This window comes from Typopeltis vanoorti, chromosome 18 (genome assembly GCF_054136105.1).
Source record: "Typopeltis vanoorti isolate ZY-2024b chromosome 18, IOZ_Tvanoo_1.0, whole genome shotgun sequence".
In the NCBI taxonomy this organism is placed as follows: domain Eukaryota; kingdom Metazoa; phylum Arthropoda; class Arachnida; order Uropygi; family Thelyphonidae; genus Typopeltis; species Typopeltis vanoorti.
In genome coordinates, this window is record NC_143566.1 from 5,587,825 (window position 1) to 5,607,188 (window position 19,364).

Below are 19,364 nucleotides of genomic sequence, written 5' to 3' on the forward strand. Positions count from 1 at the left end.
AATAACATAGTCAATGTGACTTTTCTTATTCCTTGCCTTTTCTCTCCATGTGAATTTGGGCACATTTTTATGTTGGAACATGGTGTTAGTAATAACCAGTCCATGTCCTGAGCAGAAATCCAATAGATATTTGCCATTATTATTAGCTTTGCTCTTTTTTCCAAATTTTCCCAAAATATTTTTGTATGTCTCACAATCATTTCCTACTCTGATATTCAGATCACCAACAAGGACCAACTTTTCCTTTTTCATTGTATCAGTTGCTTTTTCTAAAGCCTCAAAAATTTCCTCCACTTCTACCTTAGTAGAACCTTCTGTGGGACCATAGGCACAAATAAGTCTCATTGTCCAGTTCCTGGTTCTCATATTTGCCCACATTACTCTACTTGAGACTGACTGCCATTCAAGAAGATTAGCCTCGTATTTTGTGTTGAATACTATGGCTACTCCTTCTTTTCCTTGTTTGTCATTTCCTGAATATAACATTTTGTATTTATTGCTCAGAAAGATCTCACCAGTTTTTGTCTTTTTTGTTTCAGTCACCCCTATTATGTCGATCTGGTACTTTTCTAATTCCTCAGCTAGCTCCATTTCTTTGCCATTCAGGCTTCTTATGTTGATAGTACCGATCTTTAATTCTGGTGATGTTGAGTTGGGGTTTGTTTTCAGATTTGTTACAGTAGCTGACTTTTCACTGTTCGCCCTGGTTCTCTGGCGAAAACAACGGGGGCCTTATTTAACTGGGCGACGCCCCAGCCGGCATGAAATTTTGTCATGTCGTACCATCATTTTTTTATTTTGGTTTAACCAATAAGAATACAATTTGGTCGGCTAAATCCCAAATTGCCAGCCCATCCTCGTTCATTCAGTATCCAAGTAGATACCCAACAGGGTGCACCACGAAAAGGTGAGGATTGGACATTAGGTCAGAAGCCCTGGTCGGTTCTCCGCATTCCTTTAAAGGCTATGTGGAGGTCTCCTCTCAGTTATACAGCTTTGACCCTTAAGCACCCCAGCCAAGGAATATTGCTCCCATATTTGGGATGGTGCACAAAAATCCTCTCTAAGATTGCCTAATTCTATCCAGAAGAGGGCAATCTGGCTAATTAATGACCCCCTCCCCTCACAAACCCATCTCAATCCCTCTCTAAAAAAAGTTCAGTTTCTGCCTTGTGCCTCTTCTGATACTTGATGTACAGTGCTCTGCTGAATTGGTCAATATTTCATTCATTCTCCACTGTCCTCTAAAATCATTAAAACAAGAGCCATTGCTAACCAACACTGTCCATCTTGAAACTCACCAAACTAACTTCACTGCCTCCTCTTTCATTCCACCTACATCGGACCTTTAGAAAAATCCCCCCCACTCTGCCTACCCGAAAGATTATAACCCTCAGCTGTAAGCAAAAAGGAAACAGACTTCTCCTCTCTTCTATACCTGTTGTCCACACACCACAATAATGTGCTGTAGGTCTTGTGGCCTTTCATTGTGTGGATCAGATATATATAAAAATAAAAAAAAAAAGTGCAATCAGGCACACTACTAGGAATGCAAATCTAGACTGATTGTGAAAAGCAAGTTCCTACAATCCTTACTGGCACCCTCTATGGGTGTTATGGACTTGCTCAAAATCTCAAAATGATTTTTTTTCCTGGTTTTTAGCAATGTGATGTAGCCATATTTATTTAAGTTTGGGGAGCATAGTAGTGGCGTGGTAGATTCCAGAAATTCTCTCTTTTTCAGATTTAAATTTGTCTCTTTATATAGGAGCGATTCCCCACCACCACCTCCCTTTGGATCTAGTGATATATCCATGGAATGGTCTTTCATTCCATCTTTTTTTCAATTCTATGGGACAGCCATGAAGTATTCTCCAATGACCACAACTTCTGACTCTTCAAGAGTAAGATCAAGATTACTTTGCTCATAAGCAAACATTCGTTTGCCCATAGGGGTTCTCATGTGTAGGCAGTGTTGGATTAAAGGACAGGCTGACCAGGCACCCGCCCGGGACACCAAGCACAGGGGAAGCCAAAACTACAGTTATCTAAACTAAACTAATTATCTTTTTTTGTAAAAGGCCAATAGTTCTTATCTAAAATAGTAGTGAATTGATGGGAGCAAACTCTTTGAAGAAATTAAATCTCTAAACAGTTTACTTCCAGAAAACATCATTTTGCTGTTAGAAACTTTAAAATTTTTATAAGCAAGCAATTTACAGAATATAATTCCAAATATGTAGGTCGCATTGAGAATTTTGCTGTCAATTCCTATAACGGTAGCAATAGCTGAAAGAAGTTTTAGCAAATTAAAACTTATCAAACATATTTGCAATCGCCAATTGGGAGTGAGAGATTAAATTCTTTAGCCTTGTTATCCATTGAAAATGCTGTTGCAGAAAATAGACGGTGAAAGAATAAAACCTTTTGCAGATTTAAAATCAAGAAAAAATATATATATATATATATATATATATATATATATATATATAACTGATGAAATTAAAATTATAGTATAAAATCAATAATTTTTGTTTTTAATCATTTTAATTTGTTTCTTTTTTTATGTAGTATATCTGAGTAAATAAAAATAAGTAGAAATAATGAAGTTATGAAATTATTAATAATTTGAAAAAATACTTATACTTACAATTAGAAAGGACTAGTATAAAAAAATTTTTTTTTTTTAAAAAAACGTAGGTCATCACAAACGGAGTGTGTCTGGGACACGAAATTATCTTCATCCGGCTCTGTGTGTAGGAGTGATATATAATAATAAAATAAAATAAAAATTAAAGAACTGAGTATTATTTCAAGTCAATTTGATATTTTTTCCTCATGCAAAGAAGCATTAAATGTTTTCTTTGCATTTGTATGTTGCTTTCTTCTCTTGAAAGTATAAACAACATTTTTCTATTATCAAAACTGCAGAACGGATGGCATGTCTGACTTGAGAAAAACATACCCTTCTGTATCATAAAGATGAGCAGGAATTCCACAGGTGTTATTTTTGTGTTCGTTGTTAAGAAATTATAACATTGCCCAAGGAGGTTTTAGGGAGATGTAATATGACTGTCATACATGTTAGTAAATTGACATTTGCTGTAAAACTTAATTCCAGAACGCAATATTTCACATTTAAAGTAAGAATAAACATAGAAAAGTTTCATAATTTGTAAACTATTCAAGATTTATTGGTACATAAATTTATGTTTTGAAGATCTAATAAGAAATTAGAATTCATACATAGAAATGTTTTGAGTATTTATGCATTTTTTAACTCAGATTTTCCAAACTATCTACTCATACATGGTACTAATGTACTGCAGGTCCAGATGAGATCAATATAAAAGAGAGAAATCTGCATTGCATAAACATAAAAGGTTCAACATGATGGTACAAGAAAGCAAGTAGAAATTTTATAATAGTACAGCCGGCAAGAAAATCTCACATTAGCACAGGCAGTTATAAAATCACATGCAATACTACAAAATCTCAATGTGAATATTGCCATGGATTGGATGGGATATCAGCCTGAGAATTATGAAAAAGTGCAAGAGAACTATAAAACTATCCAGGCTGTTCAACTAGTTTCAACTAACATTCTCAGTTTTGGCATAGTTTCATTGGAGTGGAAATACAGCAAAACGTTCCAATTCCCATTCACGTGCCATCTCCTATCCAGAAGATTGACTACCATGATGTGACTCATGGCCGACTATGAGCATAACGACATGTAGTGAGGACCCTATCTCTTCCACATATTGTCATAGGTATTCATGGCTGTAATCCATGTGTTCATGGGGCCGGATATGGCCCCGTGAACACACATGGATTACACCTGAACTATACCAGAACTGTTGAACAGCCTCATGAGTTTTAGAGTTCTCTTGTACCTTCTCATAATTCTCAGGCTAATATCCCATTCAGTCAGTATCTCAAGGGCAACAATAAAGTATCAAAAAGCTGAAAGAATATAATTTAGGAATCAGTAAAAAAAAAAATATGATACTCTATAGAAATGGGGAGGGAGAATGAAAAACAATCGATTTTTGAAGGATAAGACTTGCCTATTTACTCTTTTTTTTTTTATAATGATTATAATGAAGAATGTTTATAATGAAGTAACAGCCAAGTTGGATAAAGAAAATGGCTACATGATGATACTACTGGATTTTGAAACAGGCATTCAAAAGATACCACAAAGGACTCTTACATAATCTAGAACAAATTTGGGTCACTTATGGGCTGCATATGTCCAATGACTCAAGTTAAAAACTTCAGCCTCTCACTCAGCTTATACTACAGTGTCAGATTATATTATAGTATCATTGCCCTTTAAAAAAATATTTCCAAAAACATCCAAAAAATCTCAATTTTTTAAATTCCAAAACAGAAATACATCCAAAAAATCCAACAAAATAACAAAATTCCATGTAAAAAATAAATAAATAAATAAATAACTATCAAATGAACTTTATCAACATCTGGGACCAGAATTCTAACATCAGTGACATGCACCACCACTTACTGATATCCAGACCCAACAAGTTATTCATCATTGAACCTCAAACGGCATCCATAACTTGTTCTTCTTTAAGTGCCATTTCCTATCGGAGATCAGTAACCACCTTGGCAAATTTTGGAGCAGTCTCTCTCAGAGTTCATGCCAGTTCCACTGTCTGATGTCTGCTAACCAAGATTTTCTTTGTCTTCCTTTTCCTCTTCTTCCATTTATCTTCCCTTTTATAATCAATTGAAGTATCTTATATTTTTCATTACGAAGTAGGTGACCAAGATATGCAGTTTTCTTTCTTTTTATGGTATCGAAAAGTTCCAGTACTTCCTGATTGGATGTTTCTTCTGTCCGTGGGATTTTTAACATTTGTCTGTATAACCATATCTCAAAGGCTTCAAGTCTTTTTATTGGTGTTGTCTTCGATTATTGAATTACTTAAGGAATTCACAATGTAAACTAAAATAAATTAAAATAAACTTTAATATATACTTCCTATATTTCGGCAATGTCACATTGCCATCTTCATGGGAACTTAAGATTAAGACACGTGCACGCAGGCACTAGAACAGCAAATGAGGTCGAAGAAAGGAGACTACTGTTATTCCTAAAGTCCTGATGGTGCCCCCTAGTGGGCTATATTAGGTATTCTTGGCTGTTGGGCTGAAGTTCTCATGATGTACGTTTCCAAATTTGGGGCAGTCTCATGCATCCAAATTTGTTGAGGTTGGGCATGCTGTAAACTGTCCTATTTTGGCCAAACAGGCAGGACAGCGAATATCACAATTTCAGAACACGACTACATCCGGTTTCACCATTACAGCCACTCTGAGCTTGCAGACTATGCTCTGGATACTCACCACAGAATACGTTGGAAGAAAGCCACAATAATATACTGCAGCAAGTATAAATCTGAAAGACTATTCATAGAATCAGTCTCAGCCCTAAAAAATGTGCCCAACATCAACAAATTTGGATGCATGAGACTGCCCCAAATTTGGGAAACATACATCATGAGAACTTCAGCCCAACGGCCAAGAATACCTAATATGTCCGCTAGGGAGGGGCACATCAGGACTTTAGGAATAACAGTAGTCTTCTTTCTTCAACCACATTTGCTGTTCTAGTGCCTGCATGCACGTGTCTTGATCTTGAGTTCCCATGAAGATGGCAACGTGAGGTTGCTGAAATATAGGAAGTATATATTAAAGTTTATTTTAATTTATATTCCAGTTTACGTTGTGAATTCCTTAAGTAATTCAATAATCATACAGCCAACGTATAAGCCTTTCTACATGATGTTGTCTTCAAGGTCCAAGTTTCTGCACCATACAGCAGTACAGACCATACATAGCATTTAGCCATGCATACTCTAAGCTCTAAATTTAAACTGTGGTTACAGTGTTGATTTCATCAACAATCTTTTCATCAAGAGATGAAAAGATTGTTAATGTCAAGTCCACTGAAGAGCTTTTAGATATGACCATGAGCCTGTAGAACTGCTTTGGCAATCAGTTGAACTTTGATTGAGTAGAGCTTTTCTATAGGGTAATTGTCAATTTGCCATAGAGCAGCAGGAATTGCTGGACAAGAATAGATATGGGCAGGTGTTAGTTCGACTCCTGGACAGTTCTTGCATATTTCATAGCTTCTAGTACTGCCCAGATGAATTTTTTAATGCCTTTAAAATGTTCCATCCTTAGTCTGGTGATGATTGTGGTTATTTCTATATTTTCATTAATTTTGCTGAGTTCATTCTCCTTCTTGATAGTTTGTTTTACCAATCTCATTTTTGCGACAGAGTTAGCATCAGTTAGTGACAGTGGGTGTAATGTTTGAGGTAAGTATCTTGCGTCTTTGGCTAGTCTGTCTGCTCTCTCATTTCCTTCAATATTTACATGAGCTGGTATCCATTGCAGTGTACAGTTCTTATTTTTCAAATTTTAAGTTGTTAATTGTTCATGAATTTCCTGTGTGAGTTTTGTTTTTTCCATTTTTTAATGCCTCTCAAGTGCAGATTTTGAGTCACTCTAGATGGTTATTACTTCTGTAATAGAACTTGAGAGCTTCTTGTATGGCTGTTAATTCACAAGTGAAGTTTGAAGATATTTTGCCAGCTGTGGTTTTGATTTGTGTTTCCTTGCCTCCAAGTAGAGTTAAAAACTCCCTGATCCTCCTTGGTTGAGTGCTTCATGAGATGATCCATCACTATAGGCAACGAATGGTTAAGATTATTTAAGTGATGTATAGTGTCAAGTCATTTTCTTTTATTTTCATACTGTGAATCCTTTTTTGAACAAGGTTCTACAATCCTTGAGATTTTTGGCAGTATAGTGGAAAATAATGGCACTTTGCTTATTTCAATGGACAGGTGCTCTAAGTCGATCTGTTTTCTAATTTCACGATCATATTGTAAAATAGATGATCTCTTTAGTCTACATTTTCCTGTCCAGGCATCGAAAATCCTGAGTGAGATGTGATCCTGTTGTTGGTTCTTGATTCTGTTAGTGAATTTAACTGTGAAGAATTTTCTTCTGCCTTCTAGTATGTGAAGCCCACACTCTTATTGAGCTTTTAAATTACTTGTGGATGAGACTGCACCTAAATAATTTTTGCTGTTCTTGATTGTACTTTGTCAAGTTTTTCTTTTGAGCTAATAGAAACTGGAGCCTAGATTGATGAGACATATTCCATCATGGGTTGTATGAGTGCCATATATGTAGTTTTGGGTGTTTTCGTTTTTGCACCCCACTTTGTTCCACAAAGCCTTTTGAGATATTAAGCTTTTTTTAAGAGCTTTATTAAATATATTTGTAATGTGTGTTGTAAACCTCAATTCAGTACCTAGGGTTAGGCCTAAGTATTTTGGAGACTGTTTTTCCTATTTTGGTATTATATATTTTGATTTTAGGGTTGTAATTGTGTCTATTTTTTCTATCAGTGGAGAACATATTCAGTTTTGTTTTTTCCGAGTTTATCTGTAATTTAAGTTCCTTTGCCCAACTTTCTAAGCCTTTTATTGAATTATTTAGGACTTTTTCAGATTGCTGAGGATTACAGCTTGTGTGCCAGATTGTTATATCATCCGCACAGCATGCTATTCTTGTGTCATTTATTATGTGAGGAATGAATATTGTTCATATAGATGAGAAATAGGAGCGGGCTTAAAACAGAACCTTGTGGGACTCCAGCCCAAGTTCAATGCATATTGGAATAAGTTCCATTAACTTTTACTTTCATTTTTCTTCCTTCCATGAAATCTGAAATCTAAATTAATGCATTCCCCCCTTATTCCAGTATCATATGCAATTTTTATTAACTTCTGTCTCCAAACATGATCAAAGGAAGCTGTAAGATCCAAGAAGATTGTTGTTGTCTTCTTTGGTGGTTTTTCTTGAAAGCCATCTATGACTGATTGGTAAAGATAAAATAATTGATCTTCTGTACTGTGTTGAAACCTGTATGCAGTTTGGTAGAAGTTGATCTTGTTATTTTGTGAATTTTGTTATGAAGAGTGTCCATGAAAAAAATTACAAGCTGGAAATGGACTATAAGAAACTGATGAGGCTACTAAGGGGCAGTGAATTTCAAATGGCATACTGCAAAAGTAGACAAAATAGCTTGAGGGATCACTTGGATGAAGAACACACTGAGAAACAGAGATAAGGAGGTTGTTATTCCTCTCCATAAGGCTTTAATATGACCATCTCTGTATTACTGAGCACAAATTCAGCTAACTGATTTCTTGGGGATATGGATGTTTTGAAAAAAAATTCAGACGTGAGTACCTAATGTCTAATGCTCCTATTTGGATAGAAGATTTGTTGGTTGCCAAGTTAAGTTGATATGCAGAAAAGAAGGGATATAATAGAAATAGAAGTTACTAAAAGCATTGTATATAGTATATACTAAAGCAATGTTTCAATGCATAGAAGAACAGGAGAGTACAAAGGAGTTAATCTCTGGAAATAAGAATATATATTTAGCGAGTGCATGAGGATTGGATTTTTTTGCTTGGAATAGTAAATAAGTGGAATGGGTTGCCAGATCTGATCCATACTACTTTGTCACGGTTTCAGTTTAACACATGCACAGAGAGAGATTTACCGTATAAAGAATAGTTAGTACAAGCCATCTGTGATGCATTCTTGGATTCCATGGAGGTTCTTCTGTAATTAGATAATGTTATTGTTCAGGCAAATACTAGTAAAATAGTTTTCTTCTGTTTCTAAAATTTACCTTGAAGTTTTGCTATTTCTGTATCCTTCTGTTCCTGCATCGTTCGAAGCTGATTTGCAAGTGCATTTTCCAACTGTTTTTTTTCATCTTCTAGCAAATTTAAACTCTGTTGTATTTCATGAAGCTGTTCTTGTAGTTGTTGATTTTTTGTCTATAAAGAAAATAAAAGGAATTAATGACTTTTAAAATTAGACAATATAAAACTAAAATATCAATGGGCTACACTCCGAATTTATTTGAATTAGTAACAAAGATAAATTAAAAATTTATCTTTGTTAAGATAAAAGATAAAGATTTGGTAGTAAATAAAACTTCACTGATGTACATATTTAACATCAGGTTCGAAGCTATCTGGTGAAAAGATGTGCTGTTGGGAAGCTCCTCAAAGAAAGGTGATTTTTGTTCATTTCTTGAGTGTGTTCTTAGATTTACTGGTATATTTTTAGTACATTATTGTAGTTTTTTTCATATAATTATTGTATTACAGCATTTAATAATGTAATTGTAGAAATATTATTAGTTTTTACTAATCTTAAGAATGGTGCTGAAAACATGTCACAACAGGGCGGTGTCTAAAGCAAAAGTTGTTACTACTCAGGAGAATGTTTGTCCCAGTGAACAAGAGTTGTTGCAGCGATGATGATTATTTATCCGATGATGATCTGACTTTGGAAATATCTTGAATAAAATAAAAAAAATTATTAGAAAATCGACCAGAGAATAAGAAAAACAGAAAAAATGCTTAATGCACCTTAGACAGGATAAGAAAAAGGATCAGAACAAGAATAAGCAGAAAAGCTCTGAAGTCATTATCATCAAATTCCTGCCATGTACCCTCACTACATGAAAAAAATTGAAAAAAAGCTCTGAACTTGGTAATCATAATATTAATAACAACAAGGTAAGCCAGTTAAAATTTAAGAAAAAAGAAGTGATATGGTATTGTGATTCAATCTTCAAATTTATGCTTGCATAGAATTTATGCTTTGGTTATCAAAGGTCTGTTGGAAGAAGCAAGAAAGAAATGTGAGAGAGTAAAAATTGTAGATTTGCTACCCACATATGACAGTACTAAGAAAGAGGGAAATGATAGTAAATTATTTCATGCATAGGCTGTGTAGAAGAAATAGATGCGAGTTTTTGCATGTGTGGAGTGTGTTTGATAGCAGAAAATACTTTTATAAAACGGATGAATTGAGCTTAAATTCATTTGGATTCAGGAGCCTGAAAAAATTACTTATTGGAATGAGAACTAATGCAGACAATCAGGGAATAGATCATCAAGGGAGGAATGGGAAAAATGTATATGAAAGTTCAGCTATGGTATGCAAATATGATAAAGATACGAATGGCTTAGAACATGGTTATGTATCTGGCAAAGGAGTGGAAAAACATGCTTTGGAATCCGACCTTTTGAATATGTCTGGGGAGGGAAAAGAGAAAGTTCTGCAACAAACAAGGCCAAATAGATTGCACATCTAATTATAAGAATAAGCTAAGTTGTAATTTGTTATGTCTATACACAAATGCCAGAAGCATAAGAAACAAAAGGGTTGAGTTCATTGCTTTATTGAATATGATGTGGCTTAAGATTGTTGGCATTAGCAAAACCTGGGTATCAGAACCAAATATGGTACCTGGGATCGATTGTAATGGGCATACTATTTTTAGGAATGACAAAGGCAATAGGATAAAATAGGAGAACTATTTTATCTAATATAATAGGAGAACTATATACTACTAATGATATCAGACGACTTAAGTTCAGTTAGAGTCGAAAAGTAAGAAAACAATGATGGTAACAATGTCCCATGTAGCAGAGTATGAGTATGAGACTATCTGGTGTGAAGTGGAGGCTAACAAAATAAAACATTGTTATTACAGACCTGGTGGTTCAGTTGCAGGAAATGCATCACCAATTTAGCCTTCTGGGTACTGTTAATTATGTCTTACTTTAAATATGTTATCAAATCTTCAAATATATCGTTCGTCTTCTGCGATAAAAACTATAGTTATCTCACTTAAATTTGCCTTCTTTACCTTGTTATACATCTGACTTATGGCCACAAATAATATAAAGCTCACATGTGCAAAACTTACAGAACAAAGAAATCGCCTCAGGCTGGAGCCAATCTCTTTGTCTGACCAACTGGTGTTTATTCTCAACTGAATTTGGAAAATTTATTTAGTTTCTAGCTGCGCCGCCAAACACGGTAAACCACACGGAACTTTTCTCTCTTAATTCTAAGTAAATCTATCAACTTAAATTTCCTGTTATGCAGTCGTGACAATATCTATTTTTAAGGCTCACACAAATTCGAGTTTAATGAGTAGTGCATTGGATTAGAAATCAGGCAAATTATTTAAACAAGAAAACAATTTATTTAACATCAATGAAATATACAATGAGTCAACCTTAAGTACTAAGTAAATTAGCTTCTATGCTTTAAATCATAACTAATGACTACATTTACAATTTAGTTCATGATAATCAATTCTAGTAAGATGACGTGTCTATAATTTTCTCTCGTTAAACTTAGTAAAACGCAGATCAATTTTTGCATAACATTCTACAGGTTTAGGCAATAGCTATAACATTAAATACTCGATGTTTCACCTTAAATTTCAGCCAGACCTTCTCTCACATATAACAAAATACTTCAAATATCAGCATAAGGCCTAAAGTCCTCAAGAATCACTATAAAACAAGTCCCTTAATTAAATCACCATCACAATCTCTTTCTCTAGCTAAACAATGAAAGATCTTACTTCAACAGAGGTCTGTACTTCTCTGAATGATCCATAAAATCAATTCTTTCTGTTACTGTTCGACTTTAGCATTGAACTTGAGGAAACTCTTCTGAGTTTTGAGAGATCCGTCTTTGTCATCAGCGGACATCAGGAACTTGGTGGCATGGAAACTCAGCATCTAATTTCTTCTAAAACAGCTTATCTTAATCACATCGGTCCCTCGGCAATTTTCTATCTGGAACACAGGTCTCCAATGGCGATTACAAATTATCTCTGACGATGTTAGCAAAACTGCGCTGCCGTAGCGTACATCGTAACTTCAGGTCGAAACCCCACGTGACCTCGAAACTCCTCGCTGACCCAAGAACAGGAACACAACTGAATTGACCCGAACTCGTACTTGAAGAAGAAAAAACAAAACAAGATCCCGTTTCGACATAGCAAACTGCTATTTATACGGTCCCGATGACCTTCGTTTTTGCTTACGTCATCATCCACTGGTTACAGTAATTTTCTGCACCCGACACCCACGTCTATCGGTGCAATTAGATGGGAGACCCCCCGTGTAATATCACGCCACACGTGTACAGTAGCCTCAGGTCATGACTTAATCTTCTTAACCCTGTCTGGAATTTTTTGTTCACTATGGCATACTTAGACACAATACAATCTCCTTTGTTCTTACACAAAACTATTGATAATACATTATTCATAATTCAAGAAAAAAATATTATTTCTATTACAATTACACCAAGTTTATTCGTTGATATACAAGTATTTTAGTAGGATTTAACATTACTACATGAGTGATCATAATCGGTGACTTTAATTTTCCAAACATTGATTGGGTATAAGACAAACTTCATATATTTTTTAATTTTCCAGGAGGTTTGATGGTTGCTTTAATGTTGTATTTATGTAGTGTTCTATCTATTTTTTTCTAATATTCCCCTACTGTATGGCTATGGCATTCTTATAAGCTTTTTTTTTCCCCTTTTTAATGGTATTATTGTGGAAAATTTTTGTGAACTGTTTTTTTTTGTTCTGGCCATTTTTTATAAACATTTGGCAAATAATTTCAAATCCCTTTTTCAGCATCTGCTCATTGGAGCAAATTGTTTCCTAGTTTTTGTGTTGAATGGTGGTATGAATTTCTGTGTATGTATTGGCCTGTGTGTGTGAGGTGGGGGGGGGGGGGGGTAGACAGTGAATAAAATGCAGCCTGAAGGAAGACATGACAAGTGTGTCTGGAAAAGGAAGACAGTTATTGTTTTCAATCTCTATGGTAAATTAGATACGTTTGTGCTGTTTGTTTAGATGGCTTTGGAATGAATTTAATGTTTCACATCTGTGCGCCAAATGGTGAAAATATCATCAACTTATCTGAGTCAGACTTTGGGCTTAAGCTTGCTGAATCTAGAGCTTGTTGCTCGAATTCTTATATGTAAAAGTTACCTATGGGATTGGGAATGGTAAGCCCATGGCCATACTATTTTTTGCAGGTAAATTATTATGCCAAACGAAACACCCAGAGCAAAGTATACAGCAAAGAGGATCGTAATATAGGGCTGAAATGTTGTTGTTTGTTATTATATCCTCCATGGAGTCAGCAGACTCATTGTGGGAAATTCATTCACAACTGACAAAATATTTACCATATAGAATCTTAAAATCTTTAACTCTTCTTGAATTAACAACATTCTGGTAATGTGTTCCATTCACTGACAATTCTCCATGTAAAAAATCTGCTCCTGACACCCCTCCTCACCACACTTTTACACAACTTCCAGGAATGATCTCTGATTCTTCCCCTCTCACCATCTACTCATTTTAAATTCCACTCTGGATTAATCTGATAAAATCCTCTCACTAACTTAAATGTCTCTATCATATCACCTTTCTTTCTCTTATCCACCAAACTGCAACCCACACTTCTTCAACCTCTCTCCATAGCCAGCATTCCAAAGACCTGATATTGTCTTAGTCACTCATCTCTGGACCCTCTCCAATCTCCACACCACACTGAAAACCAGGTGACCAGATTTGAGCATAACAGTCCAAGTGTGGTCTGATCACTGCCTTATACAATGGCACAACCACTTCTTTATCCTTACATGTTAGAGTACTTCGTATCATAGCAGCAGTATGATGTGCAGCTTATTTGTAACACTAGCAATATGCTTCTAAACTTCAGTCTACTGTCAACTATCACTCCAAAATCTCTAATCTCATCCACTTCCTGCAGTACAGCACCATTGATAGTACACAGCTTTATATTTCTGCACTCCAAAATGCAACACCTTGCATTTATTGATATTAAAACTACAACCCCACTCTTTGTCTAAGTAAAAAGTCCATTCAAATCTTCCTGAAAGGAATTAACATTGGCAGTGCTACTTTCTTCCCAACTTTGCATCATCAGCAAATAACTGAAGATCCCCAGTCAGCCCACATGATATATCATTTACAAACAAGTTAAACAGCAGGGGCCCAAGAACAGAACCTTGGGGCACGCCATAGGTCACCCTTCTTTTTTGAGACATTGCTCCATCATAACAACCTGCTGGCATCCTCCAGAGAGCCAATCTCTGATCCATTTAAACAATACACTGTCTATTCCCATCCTCTGCAGCTTGTAAACCAACTTATCACACACTTGTCACCTTATCATAAAATGGAAGTAAATTACTGAAACAGGACCTACCCTTTACAAATCCATGCTGACCATCATAAAGAATGCCATGTTCATCAACCCAATTCTGTATTCTATTTCTTACCAATCTCTCCAACACCTTGGCAATAACTGCAGTTATACAGACTGGCCTATGGTTGGAGACTTCTGTCTTACAACCATGCTTGTGGAGTGGTACTATTTTGCTTTCTTCCCACTCCTTATATTACAACATGTGGCATCTGTGAATAAGCTACTATAAACTAGTGTTCCAGCTTTTATTGCTACTGCAAGAGTTTCCCATTCAAATTAAACATCAAATGGAAATCTTAACAGTTGGTACATAGGAGCCGATAACTTCAGCACAACCTGTAAGTACTTTTAATGCATTAAACCAGTTACATTCCGATCTGAAAATAGCCACATGTAAGCACCCACTATGCCTACTGTGTGAAGCACAGATGGTGGTAACAAAAGTCAAAGACGAACTAGCACCCCCCCATTTCTCACAAGCATAGCGCCGCCAATTGCACAAACCCACAAAGTACCGCAGCTGTAAACTTGATATCAGCAATAAAAAAATAAAAAAAAAGTATAATGTGCTAGCTCTGTTGCCACTAGATACACGCTTCCTGTGAAAAAAAAAATGCAAATCAGAGTACAAGATATACTCTGATTTGCTCTGAGTGACCTTAACCAACCGTATTTCTGTTTGCTGTGCCTCCCATCTATAAAACAGCTCCTGAACTTAGGCAAACGAATTGAAAACCTCGTACATCACACCAATGCTATCTTTCCTCCAAAATACGAGCAGTAGAAAGCAAGATCAAATCAACTAACGATCAGCACCGCAACGCAAGTTCACCCTTCCCCATGAACGAACTCTGTTACCAAATCACATCAATGGTGTACGACTTGATGGAGGCCAAAAACAAAAAATTCAATGCCATTATTTTGAACTTTCCAAAGGAGAACGGAAAAGCATTAAAAGAAGACATCATCATATTAGCAAAAGAATGCAACATCGATTCTAAAAATATCGTCAGGCGGCATCGTTTCGGACCCATAAATAAAATAAAGGACAGAACGAACTTTCCACGCCTTGTAAAAGTGACTTGCGACACACCGGCACATCAAAACTAATAACAGCAATCAACAACAAGTTCAAAGACACTTGTCCTCAATCGCACATACATGTTCATATGACCAATCACTCATGCGTGCAAGATAGTGAACTCAGTTGGCTCATCGACTACAGACAAGTTAAATTAGCACAAAAGCCAAGTGATGGTACCAGCAGTCACTATGGTTGCCAGTATGCAGGCACTGCATAGGAAATGTGCAAGACCCATGCAGTCGAACATATGACTCACAAAACCCTACATATCCACTTCACCAACATTTGTGGCCTAAACTCCAACCTTAATAGTGTCCACTACCACCTTCATTCTACCAAACTCCACCTACTTGTTCTGGCAGAAACTCAAATCTGTGGCCTATAATAGCATCCTATCAGATATACTAACTTGTTTATTTCAACTTCACACAACACTGATTCAAAATTTGTGCTTGCAACATCAACTTCCACACTTTGCAGACACAATTCCTCTGCAATCATTAACAGCATTCCCCCTCCTCTTTTTACATTTCTATCCTTCGGGAAAATTATATATCCTTCTAGTTCTATTCCCAACATCACATCCTCCTCGGACAACCAGTTTCGCTTATTCCAATTGTTTTGGGGCATACCATCTCAATCAATGCAACAAACTTAGCTCTCTTGTTTCAATTTGTGTATAAACATAACAATCTTGTGTGTTTGAGGCCATTCTACCAGCACCAATATTCTCTATTCTAGCTGCTATACCACACCTTTCTCTTCGGTCTGACTACTACTACTGTTTCCGTGATCCTGATTCTGATTTTCATTCCTTGTCTCATCCTCACCTTTATGCATTCCATCATCTTGTGCTGCAGCAACCACATCTTCAACCTCATATCCATCTTCCTCCTGCCATACAGTATGTTGATTTGTGCTATCCTGCTTCACAGGTAAACTCTGATCATTATGAAGTGATTTGATGAGCTGTTGCCACCTTTCAATGTACCCCCCTACCTGGCCTTGTCAATCTCCTGGAGTACAGTTCCACAAGCTGTCTTTTGGACTCTAACTCCTGAATAAACTACTCTCTGATATCTCTACATCAACCACCATCCTATCCATCTCACCAACCCTATATCCATCCCCATATGCTGCAGTTTACTGATTAGAATTCCATGTGGTATCCTGTCAGAGGCCTTAGCAAGGTCTACCAGTATCACTATAAACCCATTACCATTATCCAGTTCACCCATCACTGTGTTATAAAACGTGAGCAAGTTACTGAGGCATGATCTACCCTTCACAAAACCATGCTATCCTCCATATAGTATCCCATTTTCATCTATCCATTCCTGTATTTTTTCCTTGACTACTTTCTCTAAAACCTTGACAACGACTCCTGATATGCTGATCGGTCGGTAATTTGCCACAGCTGTCTTGGAACCTCCTTTATGCAGTGGAACTATTTCCCCTCTTTCCACCCCCGAGACTCAAATTAAACAAAATGGTCAAGGGCACTGACAATTCTTTAGCCGCTTCACATAAGACCCAAGCTGGTATACCATCCATTCCCACAGATGTATTCACATTAAGGTTTTGTAATATTCTATTCATCTCCATTTCATTCACCTCAATTCCCGTATAAGCTATTGTTCCTTCATTCCTGCAATATCACCACCTGGATGATATTCTTTTGCAAAGTGCTCGCTCAGTAATTCCACTATATCAACTGATTCGGTTACCTCCCTATCATCAGCGTTCCTTAAAATTCTGCCGTATACATTTTTTCCTTTACTTGCAGCATATCGAAAAAACTGTTTGGGATATGTTGTGTTATAAAGTCTAGTTTGTTTACTGACCATGGTGCAGTAGTGTAGTTTAAGCCTTGTTGCAGAAGTGAGAGTTCTTGATCATTAAGGTAGTAGCTGAGTGCTGATGGTCTGCTGGTGGTTGGTTGCTCTTTACTTCGCTTGTTTGTGATTGGCTACTCCTCTCAGCATGGCATCCAGATTGTCTGTTGCTTTCTTACTGTTTCAGTCTTTGGAATTTCTATTAGTTTTTACAAGTACTTTGCAGAGTCATCTGTGAACCTCTCTAGAATATGTGTTGAATTTTTTCTTGACAATTATTTATAAGACTATTACACTTTTTTTATATAATCTTTGTCAAGTAGCTTTATTTTATCCTCCTACATGTTTCGCCAATTTTTCTATTGGCAACCTCAAGGAATACAAACTAGTAAGCTAAAATGAAGGTTACAGACTAGGTTATAACTGATGGTTCTAATTCATACCTCAGGATTTATATTGGGATTTATGTAGCTTGAAAACTCTAATTTTAGTTGTAGAACATTGTTTTGCTATATTTTTGCGGACTTCATGGATTTGCCTCTCTAGTTTTAGCTGAAGTAAATTTCCTTTCAAAGCTTAATGAAGTTAAGTAGCATATTGCTGTACCTATATCATTTTAGAAAGGCCAGCTAAATAATTAACATGGAAACATATTTTTATCTTACCGCAGTGACCTCATTGCTTGTGGATCAACTCTCTATGGATTATGGCAATTCATTATTTTAAGGTAACACGGTGGTCATTCATTGTGAAAAATTTACTGAGACAAAAGCACCACACATTTGGAGTAATTATTTATAATTATGAAAATAACAATTGGCATTTCGACCTCTGTATCGAGGTCATCATTAGGACAACCTACATATGGACAGGACACAAGCTACATGACACTACACAAATGTAAGATAAATTTAAATGCTACATAAATCCCAATATTCAAGATATTCTAGAGGTGATCACATAAACACAAAGAAAGGCATAAACTATACTATCCCACCGAGTTCAATAAACAAACCAGACTTCATATCCCACATTGAAAGAAGTCTAAAATCCCTCTCCTCCAGTATATCAGATAAAATATAGATGGAAACATCCAACATACTAAATTCTAATTAACAGCTAATTTGCAATTTAAAATTAACCCTTATATTTCTAAGAAATAATCAAGACATCGCTATTACCAAGGTGGACAAATGCAATGCTATTGTCATTCTTGATCAGACAGCATACCTTGAAGAAATGAACCAAATGGTATCCAACCATGACACATTCCAACTAATTAACTACAATACTACAAACTGCATCAAAAATAAAACAACAGAATTAATCAAGTCAGTGATCACATGGCCAAAGGAAACAATTAGAAAGCTATTAGAGGAGCATTTATGCCCATGCTCCATGAAATTATGACCTGCTTAAATTACACAAAACAAAAACAAGCAAGACCGACAGTTGAAGGAATCGACATTGTTATGTCTGTGGACTGCCCCTTTATTTATTATTTTATATTATTCATTTATCTTATTTATTTTTCCTCTTCCGTTGCCAACAAATTTATATTCTTTAAGTTGACTGCGCCAGCCAGAAACAGAAGTCTGAGACACAATTTTAAACTACCAAAAACAATATAGGGATCAAGTGGTTTGCAGTCGTGGTCCACCTTTTTTAGTTGCTAATGGACTCCCCTACTAATTATGCATGGTCCGAATTTTAACAAGTGGTAACTCAATTCTCAGAACAATGACAGACTCATGAGGTTTAAATTAAAAAAATACATTTATTTTAGACAGACACATATATATACTTCAGTTAGAAATCTCAATTCTGAAGAGCCTGAACCCCCCTCTTAAATTTACATATCCAAAAAAATTTATTCTAAAATCTTATAGTATCAATCTCATACTCTTTTTTGTATAACTACGTTCAGGCTTAGTTAATTCTTAGAGTACGCAGTTCCCATATATTGGAATAACACATATACATATACATTCTACAATCCTAGTGTGAAGCATATCAGACGTACTCCATTCTGCAAAATTCACATGAGACAATATTCTCTCTTATGTTCTGGCTTTATCCTCCCCTAAAATTCAGTTAATATTTAAATTCAAATTTAATACAATGATAACAATGTTTCTTCTAACATAAACAGTCCGAAGCCTTGGTTCCCAGCTCAGCTTAAGCTTAGGGTGTTACTTGCTCTTTAGATATAGACAGAATGTCCAAAAGATTACA

General features: G+C 35.8%; 1 protein-coding gene across 2 annotated transcripts in view; it reads right to left on the bottom strand.

Moving 5' to 3' along the window:
• The window catches only part of LOC150096468 (uncharacterized), a 470,709-nt gene that overhangs the window by 243,194 nt on the left and 208,151 nt on the right, over positions 1 to 19,364 (bottom strand). For both annotated transcript variants that reach the window (XM_090407965.1, XM_090407964.1), the window contains exon 6: positions 8,756 to 8,906. In XM_090407965.1, coding sequence (XP_090264091.1) covers positions 8,756 to 8,906 — 151 coding nt within the window. The remainder of the gene's footprint in view (positions 1 to 8,755; positions 8,907 to 19,364) is intronic.